The following is a 23,972-nucleotide window of genomic DNA, read 5'->3' on the forward strand; positions in this document are numbered from 1 at the left end:
CGCCACGCCCCCTTCTCGGGGAAGCCCGGCCCTCCTTCCGCCCCAGGTGCGCTTCCGCCGCCGGTGCAGAAGAGTGTCAGGATAGTGGGGCGGGGTGTAGGCGAGAAGCTCCCGAGTTACGGATAGGCCGAGGCCTCCTAGTAGTCCTGCCTCCTTCTCACACCCTAAACCGGGAAGAGGGCGGTTCATATCTCACCCCGCCCCGGAGCCGACTGGTTTAGCCCCGCCTTTTCCGTCCCGTTATATAAAGCGGTTGGCTACCCTGCTGTCAGTCAGATGCAACAAGAGCGGCTTGAGAAGGGCTCTGGGTTTGTTTTGCTGGGCGGCTTTATGTCAGCTTGATTGTCAGCTGCGAGAGTGCTTTGAACTTTTAGGTGGAAAATGCCGGAAAGTAACTTCACAGAGTGGAGCGACATTAGCGCGGTGCAGGTGGCCGCCGGGTACCCAAGCGTTGTCTTGGAGACAGGAGATCGTGGGGCGGTGTGGGTGGAGGCTTACAGGGGTTTCCTTTTCGCGTCCCCTAGGTAGGGGAGGATGCGGCGACGTGGGTGGGACCGGGAGTTTATTCCCTGTTCTCTTGCCCGCAGGATGTGGAATTCGTGTTTGGCGTCCTAGGCATCCCCCTTGCATCCCAGGAGCTGGACATCAGGTATGTCGGGATGAGGAATTAGCAAGTGGTAAGGACTCAGGTAACCGAATGCATTATGGGAATGATAGATAATAGTAGCAGCTGTTCATTGCAAACACTCAGTGCTTACCATTTCTCTAGTGCTTTCCAAATGCATGGTAGGCCAGTTCTCTCCCGCCGAGCTATACCCTTACCTCTAACTTTTACTCTTCCTAGTTGGGAGAACCTTCTGTTCTTTTCTCGAGAGAAGATGAAGTGATTGATCTATTAATACGAGCTATACTTTACTGTTTTTCTGGAAGTGAGTTTACCTGCCACTGCTGTCTTCATACAGAAAACATTTATTGAATGTGTACTATGTTTTAGATACTGTGCTCCATAACTGGTGGGAGAGAGAAATATAAAGAAGGAATGAAGTGTAGTTTTGACCTTCAATTCTGAGAAGATAAAGGCAAGATATGCAGAAAAAAACAAGATATACTTAAATAGGAAATGTACAGAATGGGTGACTGGTTCTCTTTGGGATTTGCTTGACTATGTGGACCATAGTGCCGCTGACTGAGACTGGGAAATATACAGGGAAGAGTCAATTTGGAAGGGAAAGGTGATGAATTCAATTTGGAATGTGAGTTTGAGATGCATGTGGGACATCCAGCACATATGCCCTTTGGGCAACCAAGACTTAGTGCCTGAACTAAAGGAAATGACAGGATGATTCAGAAGGAATATGACAACAGGATCAGAAGACATTCAAGAGTATGTTTGTGTTAAAGAGAAGGGTGTAGTTGGGTATGATTTGATTGTCTTTCATCAGATTCTTGAAGTAATCAAGACATAATGATCATATTTGGCTAGCAAGTAGGCAGATTGTTGTGAAGTAAACTGTTACTGAGTTTACTGTGTTCAGACACTATTCTGAGTGTTTTACATGTATTAACTGATTTCGTCTTCACAACAATGCTCTGAATTATATTCACTTTATAGATGAGAAAGCCAATGTACAAGTAAGATGCCAAAATTACACAGTAGAACGCCATAAAGTGGCACACACCTATAACCCCAAGCTACTCTGGAGACTAAGGCAGGAGGCTTGCAAGTTTAAGGGCAGCCTTGACAATTTAGTGATCCTCTGTCTCAAAAAGGAAAAGGATGTAGCTCAGGGGTAAAGCACCCCTGGGTTCAATCCCCATTACCAAGAGAAAAGAAAAAAAGAGAGAAAGGTTTAAACACAAGTTAGGATGGTGGTACATGCCTATAATCCAGCTACTTGGGAAATGGAAGCAGAATGATTGCCATTGGAGGCCATCCTAGGCAATTTAGGAATATCCTGTCTCATTTTAAAAAAAAAAAAAAAAAAGCTGGTGATATAGCTCAGTGTAGAGCACTTGTCTGGCATGCTTAAGGCCCTGGGTTTCATCTTCAGCAGCACAAAAAGAAAAGAAAGAGAATATTCAAGCATAAAGATGTACAGTGCAGTGCTCTTAATACCAAAAATTATCCAGCAATTGAGAAGAATATTTAATTGTGGTATATGTGTAAAAAAATGTAGCCTTTAAAAATTTTAAGAACTAATGACAAAGTAAAACATTTATAATAAGTAAAAGTGTATGAGCCAGTATTATATAAACTCATTTATAGAAAAAAAATTGCATATCAAAAAAGACTGTATGAAAAGAGCCCAGGGCACTAATAATAGCTGGTAAGTTGATATTACTATGGGGTTATTTTAGAGTTTTCTTTATACTTTCACTATTTTTTCCACATTATCTAAAGTGAAGGTGTTAAAAACATAATAAACAAATGAAATAAAATATACAGTTTCTGTCCTAAGAGAAACACTACCTATGTGGCAGCTCACAACCCTGTTTGCCCTATGTGGTTTGGCTCCATCCCTTTTGATGTTTAATGAGTTATCTGCAATTGCTGTTTTCTCCCCACCTACCATATTTATTCTACTTAGTTCATCTTGTACATTAGCATTTACACAGAGTAGGATTTTTATTACTTTAGTTTAAAAGATCAGATTTACCCTTGAAGCTAATTTGTAAGCTTAAAGTATAAATAAGCTCCAAACTATTTAGACTTCAGAGATACTTGCAGAATAATTTAAATAATAAATACAAATATGCTTTTTTGTGTTATATCAGATTTTTTTAAATGGGCCTCTGTAATTGGAGAGACTAAATTGGATTTTACATTTGGGCTGCCTCCAACATAACAGCCATATATTAAGTTTATACAGGTACTCAGAAGAGATTTCAAATGAGAGCTATTTGTGGTTCATTGTTCCCTTCTCAGCCATTATCAGCTCTGCTTTCTTCTTGGCTTTTGTAAGGAACCTTTTCTATTTTTACAAAAGTAGATTTTATAAATTTTCTAACATAATTAATGGTACCAAAGTAAGCTGCCTTTTCAAACCTAGAAAATGTAGTGTTATACTTTACTTCTGACCAGAAAAACCTTTCAAAATCAAGTTTCAAATAGTTTGAAAAGCACAGTTTGCCTCTTCTTCATGTTTAGATATATTTAAGGTAGAGAAAATAATTTTAAGTAGGATTATAGATTAAAATGAAACATTCAGCATTCTCCTCTTTTTTTTTTTTTAGAGAGAGAGAGGGGGAGGGAGAATTTTTTAATACTTATTTTTTAGTTTTTGGCGGACACAACATCTTTGTTTGTATGTGGTGCTGAGGATCAAACCCGGGCCGCACGCATGCCAGGCGAGCGCGCTACCGCTTGAGCCACATCCCCAGGCCCACCATTCTCCTCTTGATGACCAAGGTCTTGAACCTAAGACCTGTACCATGCATCACCTCTAGGGAAGCTAAATTATTCCTTTTTGCAAAATCCATTTTCATTTATCCAAGGCCATCCAGAAATGGAACTTGTGAGCAAATGGAATAATCATGCCATATTCTAAGAGTGGTTCTCAGAATGTGGTCCCTAAGCTACCAGCATCAGCATCACCTAGGAAACTTGTTAGAAATGCACATTTCTGGTCCCCATTCCAGAATTAATGAAATCAGAAACTAAGGTGGACTCCTGCAATGTATGGTTTAATAAGCCCACTAGGTAGTACAGACTCAAATTTGAGAGCCCCTGCTCTAGGTAGGAATCCTTAATGATGTAATTCAGTAGAATTTTTTCTTTCTTTCTTTTTTTCTTTTTCTTTTTTTTTCTTTTTTTTTTTTTTTTCTTTTTGGTATCAGGGATTGAACTCAGGGGCACTTGACCACTGAGCCACATCCCCAGCCCTGTTTTGTATTTTATTTAGAGACAGGTCTCACTGAGTTGCTAAGCACCTTGCTAAGTTGCTGAGTCTGGCTTTGAACTTGAGATCCTCCTGCCTCAGCCTCCTGAACCACAGGTATTACAGGTGTACGCCACCACAGCTGGCTCAGTAGAGGTTAGATTCAAAACTGTAATTGATCAGCTCAAATGGGACAATACCAGAATTCCATAGAGTAGATTTTAAAATGAGGGAAGATGATGAGGTTCTCTGTACTATGATACTTGAATAGATCTATGGGTTTTTACTTTTTTTTTTTTAAAGTACTAGGGATTGAACCAGGGCTGAAGCATGCTAGGCCAGTACTCTACCACTGAGGAGCTACATTCCTAGCCCTTTTATTTTACTTTACTTCACTTCACTTCTTGAATATCACATCTTCTTTATTAAATTTTACATATAACACAGTCGATTTATTCAGCCTTTATTGACTTCTTGGCGTTTTTTGTTTGGTTTTTGATTTTTTGGTGGTACTGGGGATTGAACCCAAGACCTCATACATGCTAGACAAGTTCTCTTCCACTGAGTTACATTCGCAACCCCTTAATTGACTTGTTAAATATTTTAAGAATAAACATGACTTGTTCTTCAGCTTTTTCTCTTTTTAAAGTTGTCATCTGTACAGAAGAATTGGAAAATAATGGTCTTCTTCTGGTGCTGTGACTTTGCTAGGAGACGTAGATGCTGTTACTAAACAGGTAGGAACTTTTGCCTAGGTTTTTAGTTTGTGTGAACTGGTCTTTTAAGGAATGGTTCTTGAAATATTAGTGTCTATTTTAAACCAAATTTGTAAAGGGAAACTATTCTAAAATATAACTTTCGAACTTGGTCTTTTTATACTTAGCTCATATTTCTGTAAATTAAGCATTTTTTGGAAGGCATTTGAAAATTTAAAGTCATTCAGAATGCAGATGGATTTACTAAGTAGGGTCCCACTGCCTGAAAAATTATAATGTAACTTCCAAAAGGAGTTTTGGGTTACAGCCCAAAAAATAGCTTTACAGGATGGAAATTTTTTTAGGTTTTTATTTTATTTTATTTTTCTAAGTTAATAAAGAGCTTTTTACTCTCCCAAATTGCAATCAGTGATTTGTCCAGGTTCTTATTTTTGTATATATCTTATATACTCACTCCATTATGATAGGAGATTTAAAATATTGTCACATTTATCACTTGATTTTGGATATTTGTTATCATAAGTATGTGATATTAAACTGCATCTCCAGTCACATATGAAATCACTCTGAAGCATTTGATCTGTATCACAAGACTCTGTAGGTGTTTATCAGCCTTTCTATAAGGGTTCTGTGGAGGGGGTGGTTTTCTTTAAGTGTCGAAGACTGAAGAGGGCTTAAGAGCTCTTACCATAAGGTGTAGAGATGGTGGCACTTCACTGTGTCCTACAGGAATCCCAGCATCTGGCAGAAATCCACACTGACCCAAAAAAAGCTTACCATATTATTCATTTATCAGTCTTTTCCTGCCTAAAGGAAAAGCAGAGAGTATGAGCAGTGTGAAGGGTAGAATAGCATAGCAAGCAGTGTGTCTTCTTTAAGAAGATATCTTATATTAATGTGATAAAATTGATTTTCAAAAAGGAAAGAAAACTTGTGGTTTTTTAACTTTTAGAACAATTTGATAAGACTCCATGGAAGTATCCTGCAGAGATCAAGTGGTAGAAAACTCAGAGGGGAAAAAACAAAGAGCAGTGAGGCTGCATTGAAGGTTACCTTAGACCCCATGAAACTCAGACACTTCAGGTTCATGGCTCACTTAGTCTGTGACATACGTGTTCCTAGAAATCACGATGCTGTGCAGTCATACAATAAAAACCACAAAGAGGTAGTGCTGGGGCTAGTTGGGACTGTTGCTGTTAAAGCCCCAGGTGGTTTTTGTTGAGCACCAGAAGGCATATGGCTAAACAAAGGCATTTACCTTGCTATTTTTATCTTCATTCAGGAACTATAGAATAGTGAATATAGTGTACCCTTATTCTCCAGCATGTGGAGGGAGAACTATATTTCCAGACTGTCTTCTGTAGTCCTTTAATTTTAAATTTAGCACCACATTTCAGATGAAAATATTCAGGGATAAAACTTTTTCTAAGGCACTTGTTTTCCTAAGAATACTCAGATTAAGATTATTTAGTTTTGTTTAACCCAGTGTTTCCTAGCAATCTTTACTATAGGACTTCTTGGTATCTTTAATATGCTAGTATGCATTGTGGATTTCCAGGAAGAGAGAGATTCTGTGGCTTATTTGATTGTGTCCCAAATTAGGACTATGGGATAAGTCCCCCACCCACAGGATTGTTCAGTTAGCTTCTGAGGGTGGCCATGAAACAGCCATTTGGGAATCTTATAGCTTATAGTTGTTACCTATTTCCAATTTAGTTTGGTAGTGGCTTACTGAAATTGGTTATTTTCATTGTATCTCAATCTAATTTAGAGTATATTCCTCTTTATTGTTTTAGTAATTAGTTTCCCAAAATCCCTGCCTACACAGTATTCTACCATGTTCAAGAACAACTGCCCTTGCCAAGCAGAGTGATTCATGCCAGTAATCCCAGCAACTCTGGAGGCTGAGGAGGGAGGATCACAAGGTCAATTCAGCAATTTAGCAAGGCCCTAAGCAATTTAGCAGGATCCCATTTCAAAATTAAAAATAAAAAGGGCTGGGAATGTGACTCAGTGGTAATGCACCCCTGGGTTCAATCCCCAGTACCAACAACTGCCTAGGATTTTAGGCTAAGCAAAGGAGCAAATACTATGGCCATTGGACACTTCCAAAAAAGAGGGCTGAGATTGTGGTTCAGTGGTAGAGCGCTCACCTAGCACGTGTGGGGCGCTGGATTCGATCCTCAGCACCACATAAAAATACATAAATAAAATAAAGTATTGTGTCCAACTATAACTAAAAAAGAATATTTTTTAAAAAAAAGACTTTTAAGGGGCTGGGGATGTGGCTCAAGCGGTAGCGCGCTCGCCTGGCATGCGTGCGGCCCGGGTTCGATCCTCAGCACCACACACCAACAAAGATGTTGTGTCCGCCGAGAACTAAAAAATAAATCTTAAAAAATTCTCTCTCTCTCTCTCTCACTCTCCTCTCTCACTCTCTCTTTAAAAAAAAAAAAAGACTTTTAAGAAATTATAGTGTTTTCAATTTGAAATTATAATAATGCAGATTAAGGAAACATTTGAAAACTATACATGCTTAGTGTAAAAGAATATATTTCATAATGTATTCTTAGATAAGGTTTTGTAGAGATTTTATACTTGATATATCCCTTAGTGTTCATGTGATAATTTGTATACTCAGTGTTCTAAGGATACATTTACAGTCCTCCAAACAATCGAGTAGCTTTTTCCTCTCATACTGCTATCCTTGACAAATCAGCCTAAACATTTTATGTACATATTCTTTGGTACTGGAGATTTAACTCAGAGCCACTTTACCACTGAGCCACATTCCCAGCATTTTTTTTTTCTTACTTTTTGAGACAGCATCTCACTAAGTTATTGAGACTGGCTTCAAACTTGCAATCCTCTTGCTTCAGCCTCCCAGATCTCTAGGATTACAGGCATGCACATCACATCTAGCTAAAAAAAAATTTTATATTAAAGAAAGAGAATGTCTTTACATTTCTTTATTTTTCTATGATCCATGTAAATATGACTAAAAGTTTTGTGCTAATCCCACTCTCTGTGACACGCCCCTGAGTTTTATTTTAGTTTTGTTCTTCAACAGGCTTGATGCTCATACCTCTGGAGCAATAGGAATTGGTTTGGGATTTGTTATTGCAGTTGCTATAGTGGCTAAAGATAGAAACTCTGGGTTTCTGTGAAAAGGGAGACAGTGCATTTGAGTTTTCTGCACTGAAACTGGAAACTATGTACAGGTAAAGCAGTTCTGAACCAGATCATTTCCTTTTCCTAAATGTGAAAAATTATACATGAGACCCACTTGCCTAAAAATTACCAGGTGTTCCCCATGTGGCTAGGCACCCTGGGCATAGCACTGCACTAAGTGTTGACAATCCTAGAGTAAGGGTCTTTACTCTTTCAGAATAGTGTATTCATGGCTTCCTCAACTGCATACTAAAAATTTGCAAAAGTGTGGAAAATTATTTTGAGGTCACTGAAAAAAAATTAGTACTAAAAGAAGCTATTTCTTCTTTGTGTGTGTGTATGTGTGTCTTGTGTCTCTGTCTTTGGGTCCTTGTGTGATGCTATGGATCAACCCCAGGGCCTTGTTCATGCTAGATAAATGCTCTACCACTGAGCTACATTCCCAATCTCAAGAAGCTTGTTTTCTGCCAGGAGATAGGGGAGCCTGGTGGTTAAGAGCAGTCTCTGGGCCAGGTGGCCTAAATGAAAGAACTGGCTTGAGAATGATTTGAAAGAATAAAGGGTCACGTAAGCAAGAATCTTGCTAAATGAACATAAATATCATTAAATTAAAAATGTTGATCTGAATCCAGGGCCTCATGCATGCAAAGCAAGCATTCTACCAACTAAGCTATATCTCTAGCCACCAGATCTCCTTATTTTAGCGCATGATCATTTTTAGGGCTTATTGTCAAGCTATAAATAATGGTCAGTTTTTCCCTTTACAAAAATAAAACTTCATGTGGACCATGGTGGTACACACCTGTAATCCCAACAACTTGGGAGTCTGAGGCAGGAGGATCCTGAGTTCAAAGCCAGCCTCAGCAAAAGTGAGGTGCTAAGCAACTCAGAGAGACTCTATCTCACTGATAGAGTCTCTAAATAAAATACAAAATAGGGCTAGGGATGTGGGTCAGTGGTAAGTGCTACTGAGTTCAATCCCTGGTACAGAAAAAAAGAAAAATAAATAAACCCGGCTGGGATGTGACTCAGTGGTAAAGTGTCCCTGCGTTCAATTCCTGGTACTAAATAAATAAATATGTAAATAAATCTCAGCATATGTCTCATTTCTATTTGAATGCTTTCACCCAAAACATTAGATCATTAAACTATACCACTCATTTTGATCATGGTTTGTGTTTCTTGGAGACTATCTTTACTTTTAGGAAATATACCCTGAAGTGCTTAACAGTAAAGTATCACAATATATGCAATTTACTTTCAATTGGTTAAAAAATGTATATTTATAGAGACAGCTAAAGCCTTGTTAACAACTGGTGGGTCCAGCTGAAGGATACTGTATATTCTTCAATACTCCTATAGGATTGAAAATTAACCAAATAAGGGAAATATTTCACTCAGTGAAAACACCGTTGCCCAACATGCTTTTCAGCATTGTTTACACTACTAATCATAATTGTGTGCTCTTTGCATGATAAGTATCACAGTAACCCATGTATCACAAACACATGCTTATATTTAGCTGTGATATCCCGGTGCAGGGATTCCTACATAGAGGATTATGAAATAACAAGAGAAATAGGACTGTGCTTTTCTGGGATGACAGTTTTTCACTTTTCTCATACTTTCAAAGACTCTTATGACCTCAATTTAAGAACCATCATCCTAAAAGGACACAATCCCTTAGGCCACAAGGACCTAGTTTAATAAAGATGACACAAAATCAATGAGGATATCAAATCTTGTATAATAGTGTAGAAAATGAAAAACAGAGATAATTTTCTGCCCTTTACTTTGGAAAACTCTTTTAAGGGTGACTTTGCAGGGTGTGGTGGTGCACGCCCATAATCCCAGTGACTGAAGGATCACAAGTTCCAGGTCAGCCTCATCAATTTAGTGAGGCCCTAGGCAACTTAGACACTGTCTCAAAAAATGAAAAGGGCTGGAGATATCTTAAGGTCCTTGCTTAGCATTTGGATGGCCATCTTAAATGACAGTTACCATTTTAAGGAAAAAGTTTCACTTTCCTGCCCCAAGGCCTTTCTGAGAAAGACTCACCACTCCCTCATACCAACCCAACCCTAACCACCGGCATTAGGACCCAGCCGCATGAGGATCCAGACGGCTCTGAGCCTCCCCCATAAAAGTCCCAGAACTCAAACCTGTTTTGCCTTTCTCTCCTATAGTGAGATGGCCTTTATTTGTCAGCTCTGACAAACCTGGTCTCCATCTTTCATGTCTGGCTTACCCGTCACTCATTCCTCACTTTCCCTTCAATAGTGACGCACCCCTGCATTCAATCCCCAGTACTAAAAGTAAACTAATTTATGTTTCAGGTTTTTTTTTCCACCTCTTCTATAAAAATCACTGAGTGATGAGACATGTGGTCTCATGTAAGAGTAGCTACTGATGGCTACCAACAGAAAGTATGACGCTATTAAAGAACTCCATGGCGTATCTTCCCATTACCACACTCCATAGGGCCAGCAGATATCTTACATACTTCTCTAATTCTCACTACCACCCTCTAAGGGTGAGGTAGTAAGATGAAGAAATTAAGTCTCAAAAAATTTAAGCAAATTATTATCCGTGGCCAAGACAGTTGTCCCCAGCAAAGCCCTGAAATCTGGCCTTCTCTATAGTTTATTCAAATATATGTCATAATTTTTCTACCAAACTCTATATCATGACATTTCTAATTTGTTTCTCTTGTGAAGGACTTTAACCTCTGTACAGCTTAGCACAGTTGCCTTCAAATGTTCACATTAAACTTTCCATTTCTAAACCACCAAAATATACTTTTGTAACAGTGGTCTACTTTATGCTTTGAATATAGCCTTTGCCACCGCTTTTTTTTTTTTTTTTTTGTACCAGGGATTGAACTCAGGGGCACTTGACCACTGAGCCACATCCCCAATCCTATTTTATATTTTATTTAGGGACAGGGTCTCACTGAGCTGCTTAATGCCTTGCTTTTGCTGAGGCTGGCTTTGATCCTCCTATCTCAGCCTCCCGAGCCACTGGGATTACAGCGGTGCACCAGTGTGCCCAGTTTGCAACTTATTTTTAAAATGGACATATTTCTTTCTGCCTCTCTCCCTACTCATCCCTAATCTCAGGAACAGAGGATTACTTTTCTTCCCCATTTTAGGTAGATTTGTGTGTCCTTAAACACACCCACCTAGGAAGGAAGTAATCCAGATTTGGGGGATGGTACCAGATCTCAGAAATTACTATCTCCCTAATTAACAAGTGAATTACAACTCCAACAAAGAACTTAATTAAGGAATGTAGCCTTTAAATTACCTCTTTAAAAAGCTTCCTTTTCTGGGCTGGGGTTGTGGCTCAGTGGTAGAACACTCACCTAGCATGTGTGAGGCACTGGGTTTGATCTTCACCACCATATAAAATAAATGAACAAATAAAAGGTATTGTGTCCATCTACAACTAAAAAATATGTGTGTGTTGTGTAGTTTTTTTGTTTTTGTTTTTTTTTTAATCCTCCTGTTCCTGCTGATGAGCAGAATCACAGTCTCTAGGACAGGGGTCATCTGTGTTTCTCCTTTGCTAGCAAAGCAATAACCCTTCTTTTTCCTTTTTCTCAAAACCTTATCCTCCCTTTCATGGAAGTCAACCTATGCTATCAATCCTTACAAATTCTTTCAGAATTATTGTATGCATATACAGGAAGATCTATATATACATTTGTTTTATTTTTCACACAAATGGTGATCTGCTATACACACTGTTCTGCATCTTATTTTGGGAGTAAAAATAAAGTGAATAGGGGAAATAAAGACAAAACCAAAACAAAAAAAACCTTATCCTCGTTATTGGATTGGCATCAGGGCCAAGGGCCAAGCTTTCAGTAACACTTTTACTCTCTAAACCTTAAGATTGCCTCTTCCAAAAAGAACTCCCAAATCCCCTCAATCTGTCATTCCCATGATGCAATAGGGCAATACTTAAAGCCCAACATTATTTGGGTTGAGATTGTGGCTCAGCAGTAAAGTGTTCACCTAGCATGGGCGGAACCCGGGTTCGATCCTCAGCACCACATGAAAAAATAAATAAATAAAGGCATTGTGTTGTGTCCATCTACCCCTAAAAAATAAATATTTTTTAAAAATAAAATAAATTTTAAAAATATGAGTGTTAGTCAGCACTTCATTGCTATAACTAAAATACCTGACAAGAACAACTCAGAGGAGGAAAAACTTATTTTGGGATCACAATTTCATATGTTCAGTCCACGGTTAGCCAACTCCATTGCTCTGGGTGCAAGATGAAGCAGGGTATTGTGGCAGAAGGGCTTGGTAGACAAAAGCTGTTTTACTCCAGGTGGCCAGGAAGCCAAGAGAGTTGGGGAAGGGTCCACAGAGAAGATGAAAAACCCTTAAAAAAGGGCACTCTCTCAGTGACCCACCTCTTCCAGTCACATGGCACCTGCCTTCAGTTACCATCCAGTTAGTTCATTCAAATGAGGTTGTACATATTAGATTTAGCTCTCATAATCTAAACATTGCACCCCTGAATATTCCTATATAAAAACAGGAGTTTTGGATCAGTGGATGAAGGGTACGAGCAGGTATGTACACCCATGTGTAACCTCAGGGCAGAGTTCTTCACACTGAGAAAACAAAAAACTTTCAAAGATTCTAGCTGGATGCCTCACTGGTTTCATTTCATCATCCAATTAACTGATGTCATTGTACCTGGACCTCTCCCCCTTAGCTGTCCCTGGTGTCTCTCCTAGGGCCCTTGAGGGACCCTACCAATAACTACTTAAATATGAAAACACACATACACACACACACACACACACACACGTTTTCTCTAGTTTCGTACTTTAGGGATTGAACTGGAATGTTCTGGAATGGGAACACACCAAATGGAGGGTATAGGAATTAACTACCCTGATCAGGTGGAGAATACATGGTTCTACTCCACTCACTATGTGGAGAACATAGGGACCTACCTCCCTCATAGGGTGAATGACACAGGGACCTACTTCCCTCAGTGGGGAGGGCCTGGAGATCTACACCCCTAATCTAGCAGAGTGTTAGGGTCTGTAAACAAGTCAGGATGGTGCCTGGCAAATGTAAGAGTCTGTAAACAAGTCTGGATGGTGCCTGGCATTTTGCCAGAAGGAGTGGTTTGTGAAGTAACGCCAGGGAGCCATTAAGTGTGGAGATTTCTTATTGGTTGACTGCTGTATCTAGTTTATGTTAATTAGATAAGCTGTGTGGAATGTATAAATACCGCTCCTGTCCTACAATAAACGGCTCCCTCTCCTGCTGTATCAACGTACACAAGTTGTTCGTACACAAGTTGTTCATCACACCCCCACCCCCACCACCACCCCTCCCCCCCCACCCCCGCTATTTTGCCCAGCCAGCCGGGCTGCGGCAGCAGAGAGCACAGTTGTTGAGAGCCACAGCCAAAAGGGGCCCCAGCAAACTTCCAGCTGCCAGCAAACTTCCAGCTGCCAGCTGATGATTGGCTCACAGCGGCCCCAGCAAACTTCTAGCTGCCAACTGATTGGCTCCTCTGCGGTGATGCTCATTAGGCTGTTTCCCCGCCCTTTCAGATCACGGAGCTGCTCATTGGGGGACTTTTTTTGGCTCTGCCCACGTGACCCAGCCAATCAGCCTCAAGAGCAGGAGGAGTGGGGGAAGTTGAGAGGCTTGTGGGAAGCCGGTGGTGGCAGTTGGGCTCTGAAGGTTTTTCCTGAGGAGCTGTGTGGTTTGGTGTGTGTGTTCTAAAAATAAAGTTCGTTTCTTTTGACAAGTGGCTCCTGAATTGTGCCCAGCCAGACTGCGACACAGGGACCTACTTCCCTCAGTGGGGAGGGCTTGGAGATCTACACCCCTAATCTAGCAGAGAGCACAGTGATCCATTTCCCAAACTGAGCCAAAGGCACAGGGATATCCATATATATTTTCATATATGGGTTCATAGATTCATATGTAGTATATTCATATATATGTTCATATATACACACACACACATGTTTTCTCTAGTTTCATACTTCAGGGATTGAACTGGAATGTTCTGGAATGGGAAAACATTATAAGGAATGTACAAGGATTAACTCCCCTGATAGGTGTAGGATGCATGGTTCTACTTTACTAACCAGGTGAAAGACATGAAGATCCCTCCCTTCATGGGGTGAAGGAGAACAGGATCCTACACCCCCTATGGGGACAATTCCTAACACAAGGTAGAGGGCGTGGAGATCAACTCCCTTCATCTAGTGTAGGGCTAGATACATATACATATATTCATGTATATATGTATGAATATATTAACATATATCTATACATATAGCTATACATATGACATACTTATGTCTTCTTCAGTTTCATACATTGGGAGCTGAACTGGAATATTGTGGAATGGGAAATCATTAGATGGGATTAACTCCCTGATTAGGTAAAGAATACATGGTCCTATTCCCCTCACCACGTGGAGGGCATGGGAAAGTATTCTCCAAATGAGCTAAAGAACATTGCAACAGCACTACACCAATGGAGAAATAGTCCCATTATGGGGTAGAGGGCATGGACTCACATAGTCTAGCAGACGGCATGGTGATCCATTCCCTATTCTGAGCAGAAGGCACAGGGATATAATTCACATAAATATTTATATATATTCATATTGCATGAAATATGTATATATAAATGTGGACATCAATATGAATATAAGCACGTGAATATGTGTGTGAATATATGAACATGAATATGAATATGTATGTATGAATATTGTTATTAATACATACATGAATATTATCATAAACGTGCATGAATATGAACATGAACCTGTATGTGTGCATATGAATATTTGTACATATGAATACAAATATGAGCATGATTATTAACATAAATATGAATATAAATGCATGCATGTACACAAATATTAATGTATATGAACATGCACACAAATATGAACATGTACACATACCTGAATACATGTATGAATATGAACATACACATGAATATGAATATGTACACATACCTGACTACAGGTATGAATATGTTCATGCACATGAATGAATATGAATGAGCACATGTACATGAATATGTATGAGCACATGTACATGAATATGAATATCAGTGTGCATAAGATATGTACACGTGCAAATAATTACATGAATATAAATATGTACATATATTTGTAAATGAATATGAATATGTACATGTGCAAGAATATGTACATGAATATATACATGAATAGTATATATATACTAATATGAATATGAGCATGTACATAAGTATTGTGATTTTGATATATGAATATAAATATATGTATGAACATCTTTATGAATATACAAATAAATGTACAAGTATATGTAAGCAGGTATATATGAATTAGATCCCAGTGCTTTTTGCTTATATGGGGAATGGATAACCCTGCCCTCTGCTGGAGGAGGTGAGTATTTATCCACATCCCCCACATCAGGAGGACTATTGGTTCCCAAGTGGGAGTAGGTCTCTAGGTCTTTCACCCCATGAGGAGAGTAGAAACCCATGAACTCCACCCAGTAAGTTGATTTTATCTTCTACCTGATAAAGGGACTTTCACTGTATGGTCTACCTGATAACACTCCAGAATATTCCAGTTCAAATCTTAATAGTATGAAGTATGGATAGATGGATCTATATGTGTATCTACAGATGAATCTATAGCTAGGTCTACAGATGGATCTATAGATCAATCTAAAGATGAAATATCCCAGTGCCTTTTGCTCAGTATGGGGTATGGTACGCTGTGCCCAAATGAGAGAATAGAACTCCATACTGTCCCAAAAGTGAGAGGAGTAGTTTCTCAGGAGAAATAGGTACCTGTGTACTACACATATTGAGGGACACAGGTTCCCATACCCTCCACAGGGGTGGGGGGTGGGCGGGTAGAACCATGTATAATCCACCCAATCTGGGGAGTCATTTCTGTGCAGTCCTAATGATTTCACATTCCAGATTATTCCAGTTCTACACTCAAAGTATGAATGGAAAAAGCATTAATATGTATATGAATATATTTATCATATGAATGAATATGAATATGTATATATGAATATGTACATCAACATGAATGTGAATATGTACCTGAATATTTATGTGAATATACATGAACCTGAATATGAATATGTATGCATGTAGATTTGTACATGAATATCAATATAAAATGTGTGAATATGAATATGAACACACATGAATATTCATGTATATATGTACACAAATATGCATATAAAATGAACATAGATACTAATATGTACAAATAGAAATACATGCATGTACAGATACATGTATGTTATAAATATACATGTACAGATGTATATTTATATATAATATAAATACATGCATGTACAGATACATGTGTTATATAAATATAAATATGTACATGTACAAAATGTGCATATGAATATAAATATGTTCATAAATATGAAAATGTACTTGCACAAATAGACAAATGTGAGTATATGTACATATACATGTAAAATATGCATACAAATATGAATGTATACATGAATATGAATATGTGTACAAATATTAGAATGTACAAGTATATGAATATGAAAGTATACATGTACATGCAAACATGCATACAAATATGAATGTGTACATGTATATGAATATGAACATGTACAAGTATGTGTTCATATACATGTACATGAATATGGATGCAAATATGTACATGAATGTGACCATGTGTATGAATATGAATATTGCATGAAAAGTGTATGAATAGGAATATGAAGGTACATGTGTACATGTACATAATATGATAATGATAGATACATTTATATGTATATGAATGTTAATGTGAATATAACCTCCATTTAATGAGATCCCATTACAGAATGTTCCAGTTCATACTCTAAAAAGATGAAATTGGGGTGGATACCGGGGCAGATACTAAAAAGATGGATCTAGAGAGATGGATCTATATAGAAAGATGAAACTAGTTAGATGGATGAATCTAGATAGATGGATTGATCTACATAGATGGATTAACATCGATAGATGAATCTAGATATATAAATGAATCTAGATAGATGAATCTAGATAAATGGATGAAGATATGTAAATGAATCTAGATAGATGAATCTAGGTAAATGGATGAATATAGATGGATTAATCTAGATAGATAAATCCAGATAGATAAATGAATCTAGATAGGTGGAAGGATTTAGATAGATGAATCTGTATAAATATGAATACAGTGTACATGTACAGTCCTTCTGATGATTTCCCATCCAGATTGTTTCCAGTTCTATCCTCAGAGTATGAATGGAAAAGGCATAAAAATTTATATGAAGATAATTATTATTTATTGGAATATTAATATCTATATTTGAATATTAATATCTATATTTGAATACGTAAATTAACGCGAATATGAACGAGTATAGGTACATGAATATTTATGTGAATATGTGATCCAAATATGAATATGTATGCTTACAGATATGCATATGTATATTTGTACAAGAATATTAACATGAAAATTATGAATATGAATGTAAATACATGAATATGTGATCTATAAATAAATATGAATATGCATGTGAAATGAATATGAATATATGTATGAATATGTCCATGCACATGTACAGGTATATGAACATAAATATTAAGTGCATATGTGCATGAATATGAATGTGTTCAAATAGAAAAACGTACATGTGCATGTACATAAACATGAAAGTGTACATGCATATGTACAAAAACGTGTATGAATATCAAAGTGTACATGAATATGAATGTGTACAAATGTGAAAATATACATGTACCATACATGATTAAGAAAGTATACATGTACATGCAAATATATGTATGAAAGTGTACATAAATATTTGTAAAATATGAAAATAGACATGGACATGGAAATGGATATAAAAGTTACATATACATGTAACTAGAAATGTATATATAACAAGAATTTTTACATGTACACGAACAGATAAGTATGTGTACATATCAATATGTACATGAATAGTAATATGAATGTACACATGTACGTGTACATGAATATGAATATTTGTGTTAATGTGTATGTGAATATAACCTCCATTTGATGACAGAATGTGCCAATTAATGTCCTAAAGAGATGAAACTGGGATGGATACTGGAGCAAATGCTATATAGAGAAATCGATATAGATAAGTCTGTGTAGATGAGTCTATATGAATATGAATATAGTGTGCATGAACAGCCCTTCTGATGAGTTCCAAATCCAGCTGTTTTCAGTTCTACCCTCAAAGTATAAATGGAGAAGCCATAAAAATGTATATAAATATATTTATGATTATTTGTATGAATATCTATTCAAATATGTATATTAACATTAATATGAGTGAGTATAAGTATCGGAATATTAATGTGAATATATGACCCAAATATGAATATGTATGCATATGGATGAGAATATGTATTTGTACGTGAATATTAATATGAAAATGTATGAATATGAATGTGAACCATATATGAATATGAGTGTGTGTATGATCTATAAATAAATATGAGCAGGCATATGAAAAGGAACATGAATATAAATATGTGTTTGAATATGTCCATACACACATACAGGTATATAAGATGAATATGTGTTTAAATATAAAAATATATATGTGCATGTACATGAACATAAAAATGCAACATACATGTACAAAAAGATGCATACACATATCAATGTATAATGAATATGAATATGTGTACAAATGTGAAAATGTACATGTACATGAATATGAAAGTATACATGTACATTATATGTGTACAAATAAATATGAATCTGTACAAGAAAGTATAAATATGAAAGTTTGTTCAAATATGAAAATGACGTTTCAGTACAAAATGTCCCAGTTAAAATCCCAAAATGATGAAATCAATAAGAATGAGTATGAATATAAAAATGTACATGTACACAAATAGGAATCTAGAGAGGAATATGAACATGAATAATTGCAAGAATATGTACATGGATATGGATATGGATATGAATGAGTATATATGCAGACAAATATGAATATGTATAATATATGGATGTTTATGAATATTAATATGAATACAGTGTACAGGTTCATAAATGACTATATACATGTACAAGTATATTAATATGAATGTGTATGTATACATGAATGAGTAGGTACATGTGTATTAAGAGGAATATGAATACAAATATATGTATAAATATAAATATATACATGTACATGTGCCTGTACATAAATATGTACATATACACATACAGGAGTATGAAGGTGTGCAGAAATATGAATATGGAACATGTATAAATATGAATATGTACATGTGCACACATAAATATGTACACATATGCACACATTCAATTTCATGTACATGTATATATTAATACATATTTTCAGGGCTGGGATATGGCTCAAGTAGTATCGCGCTTGCCTGGCATGTGTGAGGCACTGGGTTCGATCCTCAGCACTACATAAAAATAAAATAAAGATAATGTATCCACCTAAAGCTAAAAAATAAAAAGATACATATTTTCATATTTATGTGCTTAATATGAATATGTACATGTACACATGCATAAGTATGAAATGAATGTGTAAATATATATGGATATTGGTATGGTATGAACATGTAAAAGTACACATACATGACTATGAATATTAAGGTGTAGTGTACATAAATATGAATGCATGTGGACATATACACAAAATTGAATAAGTGTATGAATATGCATAGGTACATGTACCTTAAAAAGTACATGAATAGGAATATAAACATCCACACATACATATGCATGAATGATTGTGAATGTGTGCATGAATGTTTAATCATATGTATGTGAACATCAATATAAATAAATATACCATCAATCTGATGAGATCCCACTCCAAAATGTTCAAGTTCAAACCCCAAAATGATGAAACTGGGGCAGATACTTTAGAGATGAAATCTCTCTAGAGAGAGATGAAATCTGCATTCTAGCTCAATCATTGTAGCGGGGATTTTCCTCCTAGTATGCTTCAATCCCCTAATAGAAAATAATAAAACCATCCAAACACTTATGTTTGGGAGTCATCACCACACTATTTGTAATTATCTGTACATTAACCCAAATAATATTAAGAAAAAATCGTTGCATTCTCCACCTGAAGTCAACTGGAGTTAATAATAGTGACTATTGGTATTAATCAACCCTAGAAACTAGCATTTCTTCACATTTGCACAAATGTATTCTCTCTTTTTTTTTTAAAGAGAGAGGAGAGAATTTTTTTAATATTTATTTTTTAGTTTTCGGTGGACACAACATCTTTATTTTATTTTTATGTGGTGCTGAGGATCGAATCCAGCACCCCGCGCATGCCAGGCAAGCGCTCTACTGCTTGAACCACATCCCCAGCCCACAAATGTATTCTTAAAGCTATATTATTTATGTGTTCTGGATCAATTATTCATAACTTAATTGACAAACAAGATATTCAAAAGATAGGAGGACTGTTCAAAATCCTGCCATTTACCTCTTCCTTACTTATTATTGGAAGACTAGCACTTAGGAATGCCTTTTCTAACTGGATTTTACTACAAACACCTAATTACTGAATCTGCAAACGGGTCATATACCAATGCCTGAGCCCTAATTACACTCATTGCTACCTCCCGTACAGCCATCTATAGCATATGAATTATCTTTTATGCCTTTCTTTGGGGGACCATCATTCCACCTACCAAAAATGGTCTGACCATTTTTCTCTTCCTTTGGAACTACAGATCTTTGGTTATTTTTCAATGATTCACTCAACTCTTTTATGAAGCCTTCTCAGAATGCAGTTAAGCACAATGATTTCTGGTTCCTTAGAAGTGTTATGAGCAGTAGTATCACACTTACCAACTGATAACAAAGATACCTTTTGGATTCTGTTCCTGAAAGGTCTTTGTCAAGTAAGAACAAAGACCTTTCAGGAACAGAACCCAAAAGGTATCTTTGTCCTTACTTGACCTTGTTCTTCCACAAAACAATAAGTCCACAGACAGAAGGACCACCAGAATTTTCTTCTTACTTTGGACCATTGGAAATGGTATGGGTGAACCTACCCATGATAATAGGTAACAGTGAATTCTAGTATAGACTGTGTCACTTAATCAATATATTTTTTCCATTTTTTTAAACCTCTGGGGAATCTCAGTTTTCTTATCTTTGTATGAATGTTATTAGACATTGTTCTCCAAGTTACCACATACTGATATTGATTGTGTTCTCTGAATAAACATTATAGACTTTGAATAACATTCTATGCTTCCAAACTTACTAGAATTAGCATTGCATAATATCAAAGGTGCCGAATGAGCATGTCAAATCCTAAATGTGCTTATCCTAGGGAAACAATAGATAATAAATAATATATCTAGGTAAAATCTTTATACAAAGATGCCCATGGTCAAATCATTTCCCAAATCAAAAGCAATTTAAATATATAAAGATATTTAATTTCTAATAGATAAATATAATAATATTGTTCAGCTTTTATGATGTATATTCCTAAAGATTATCAATAATAAAATGCTATGGTTTAGAATAAAGTGTCCCCCCAAAAAAAACTCCTGTGTTCATGCAGGGATATTCAGAGGTATTATGCTTATACTATAATATCTGTAACCTAATCAGCCCATCCTAGTTTGTATGATCTAACTAGGTGGTAACTGGCGGAATGTGGCTGTAGGAGGTAGACCACTAGAGGGGTGCCTTGGACAGGTTCATCTTCCCTGTGGTCCCTTTTCTCTTTCTTTTTCTCTCTGCTTCCTGGGCAACATGAGGTGAGCAACTTTTCATTGCACTTTCTTTCTGTCAATATGTCCTGCCTCACCTTGGACCCTGAGCAATGGAACTGGCTGACCATGGACTGAAGCTGTACAACTATGAGCCAAAATAAATTTTTCTTCCTCTAAGTTTATATATATATATTTCAAGTAAAAATAACAATATAAAACTATTTTTCTCAATTCTCTACACTAATTTCTATTAAAAAAAACAATCCCCAACTAATTAGTTCAATTAAACTCCTTTTAATTGGCAGTGTTTTCGAAGGATTTCTCCTATCTAATAATATCCCTCCCTTTTATAAATACCCTACTCATAACTATACCTTTATATTTTAAAACTACAGCTTTACTAATCACAATTGCCATAGAATTAAATCAATTAACTCTTAATCTTAAAACTAAATACTATTCCAATATTCCAAATTCTCAAACATATTATTTTCCAATTACAATGCGTTGACTATTTCCCCACCTAAACGTCACTACAAGTAAAAAATCAGCATCAACCCTATTAGACTTAATCTGATTAGAAAAAAACAACTCCAAAATCAATTGCAAGCCTCCAAATTATAGCCTCAACCATAACTTTCAATCACAAAGTTTTAATTAAATTATTTTTCTCATTCCTACTATTATTGTAGCATTAGCAATTGTAATCTAATTACTGTAAAGGTAAAATTTCTAAGCTGATTCCAAGCTGCAAGAGCTTGAGTTAAAGTGTAAAAGACTGGGCATTGTAAAGCTTCTAAATTACAAGGCCTGGGCTAAAAAGTAAAAGACAAGGCATTGTTACAACTCCTCTGCTTCCCCCAGAACCTGTAATCTCTGTAGTTGTTAGGACAATGCTGGAACTGCCCAGTAAATATCTCCATTGATTCCCTGGTTGTTTAATAGCTAAGGGCTCCAAGTAGCACGGCACAATGCCGCAGTCTCGGCTGGGCACAGAATCACGAGCCACCACACAGCTTTGTAGATTCAAACAGCAATTCTTTATTCCCGAACTCACGCCGGCCTCCACACACGTTCTGGGGCAATCCCAGTTCTGCTGCCACCCAATTCACCTCCTCCACGAGGCTTTTTTCCCAAAATGCTCTCTGAATCTCACGAGAACTCCAAGGGAGCTCAGGTAGCAGGAACGCCCTATTTCCAGCAGCAATAATCCTCAACATGAACTTCCCTAAAACCCAAGGTCTTAAACTGGGAACGCCCTAAACCCAAGGACCGGGATACTATACTTCCTCAAACTGCAGGATACACCCTAATCCTGGATCCACCCTGGTCGTTGAGCAGGGTCACCTTTCTCAAACACACATGCAAGGTCAACAGCGAAATTAACATGGGGTACGCTGGCAAGGCAATTTTGATGCGTCATTTCTACTTGGTAATGGCCCTCAGCATCTCCCCCCTTCTGATTAATTAAACAACAAGCAATGTGGCTTAAGGACCGTGCCTGGTAGGTTGTCCAATTCAACATATGGTTCTTACCCGTCATGGGAAAACTGACCTTTAGGCATCAGCCTCCTGTCTTAGGTTGAATCCACTGCAATCAGATCAACCCGTCATTGACTACCGGTCCAGCATTCAGCCATGCTTGTGGATAGGCCTATGCACCAGTGGGGGGGTGAGGTTCTTGCCTCACCTCTGTTGGCCCCCAAATTTAGCCTTGGTGCCAGTGGGGGGGTGAGGTTCTTAGCCTCACCTCTGTAAGCATCTAGGCTCCAAAACCAATCAGTTTAAATGTGTACCCCACTTAGAAGTGACCAATCACCCCTGCCCAGACTGTTCCCGCCAATGAATGGACTAATCATGTCTCAGAGTTGTTGTTCAATTTTCCCACGCCTCATGATGATTTGTTCTGATGTATGCAAAGCCCACCACCCTCTCCAAAAAGTGTACTTAAGCTGTGCTTGACCTCTGCTCTGGGCTCTGGGCTGCTCTCCCTTCTTGAGTGAGCACGGAGCCCCAGCACGCTGGAATGGATCCCCAATAAATCCCCTTTTGCCAATTTCATGGAGCCAGTCTCTTGTGTGGTCTCTTTCTCCAACACTCCGCCGCCGGACCCTTACATTACCACGAATAATTTCAATTACAATAAAGATACTAACAAATAAAGATCAACCAGCAACAACCATCAATCAACTCCCATAATCATATAAAGTAGCCACCCCCACGAAATCCTCAAGAATTAACACTAATTCATCACCATCAAACATTACACAGTCCTCTAAATTTTTAAACTCAATTACAATCTCCACTTCATCATACAGCACTGTTAATAAAACAATCAATAATTCTACCAAAAAGCCTAATAATAACACTCTTCAAGTTACAACATTAAACCCCCAGGTCTTAGGGTATTCTTCTGTTGCTCTAGCAATTATATATCAAATACTACTAATATTCTC

At 37.2% G+C, this 23,972-nt stretch overlaps 1 protein-coding gene across 1 annotated transcript in view; it reads left to right on the plus strand.

Annotated features, from left to right (window-relative positions):
- The first annotated feature begins 290 nt into the window (after window positions 1–290).
- Window positions 291–23,972, plus strand: part of DNASE1L3 (deoxyribonuclease 1L3) — a 76,392-nt gene continuing 52,710 nt past the window's right edge. Inside the window, exons 1-2 of the mRNA XM_081283823.1 lie at window positions 291–429; window positions 588–649. Coding sequence (XP_081139949.1) covers window positions 382–429; window positions 588–649 — 110 coding nt within the window. The 5' untranslated portion in view covers window positions 291–381. The remainder of the gene's footprint in view (window positions 430–587; window positions 650–23,972) is intronic.

This window comes from Spermophilus citellus (genome assembly GCF_964194105.1).
Source record: "Spermophilus citellus genome assembly, chromosome: 3".
Classification (NCBI taxonomy): domain Eukaryota; kingdom Metazoa; phylum Chordata; class Mammalia; order Rodentia; family Sciuridae; genus Spermophilus; species Spermophilus citellus.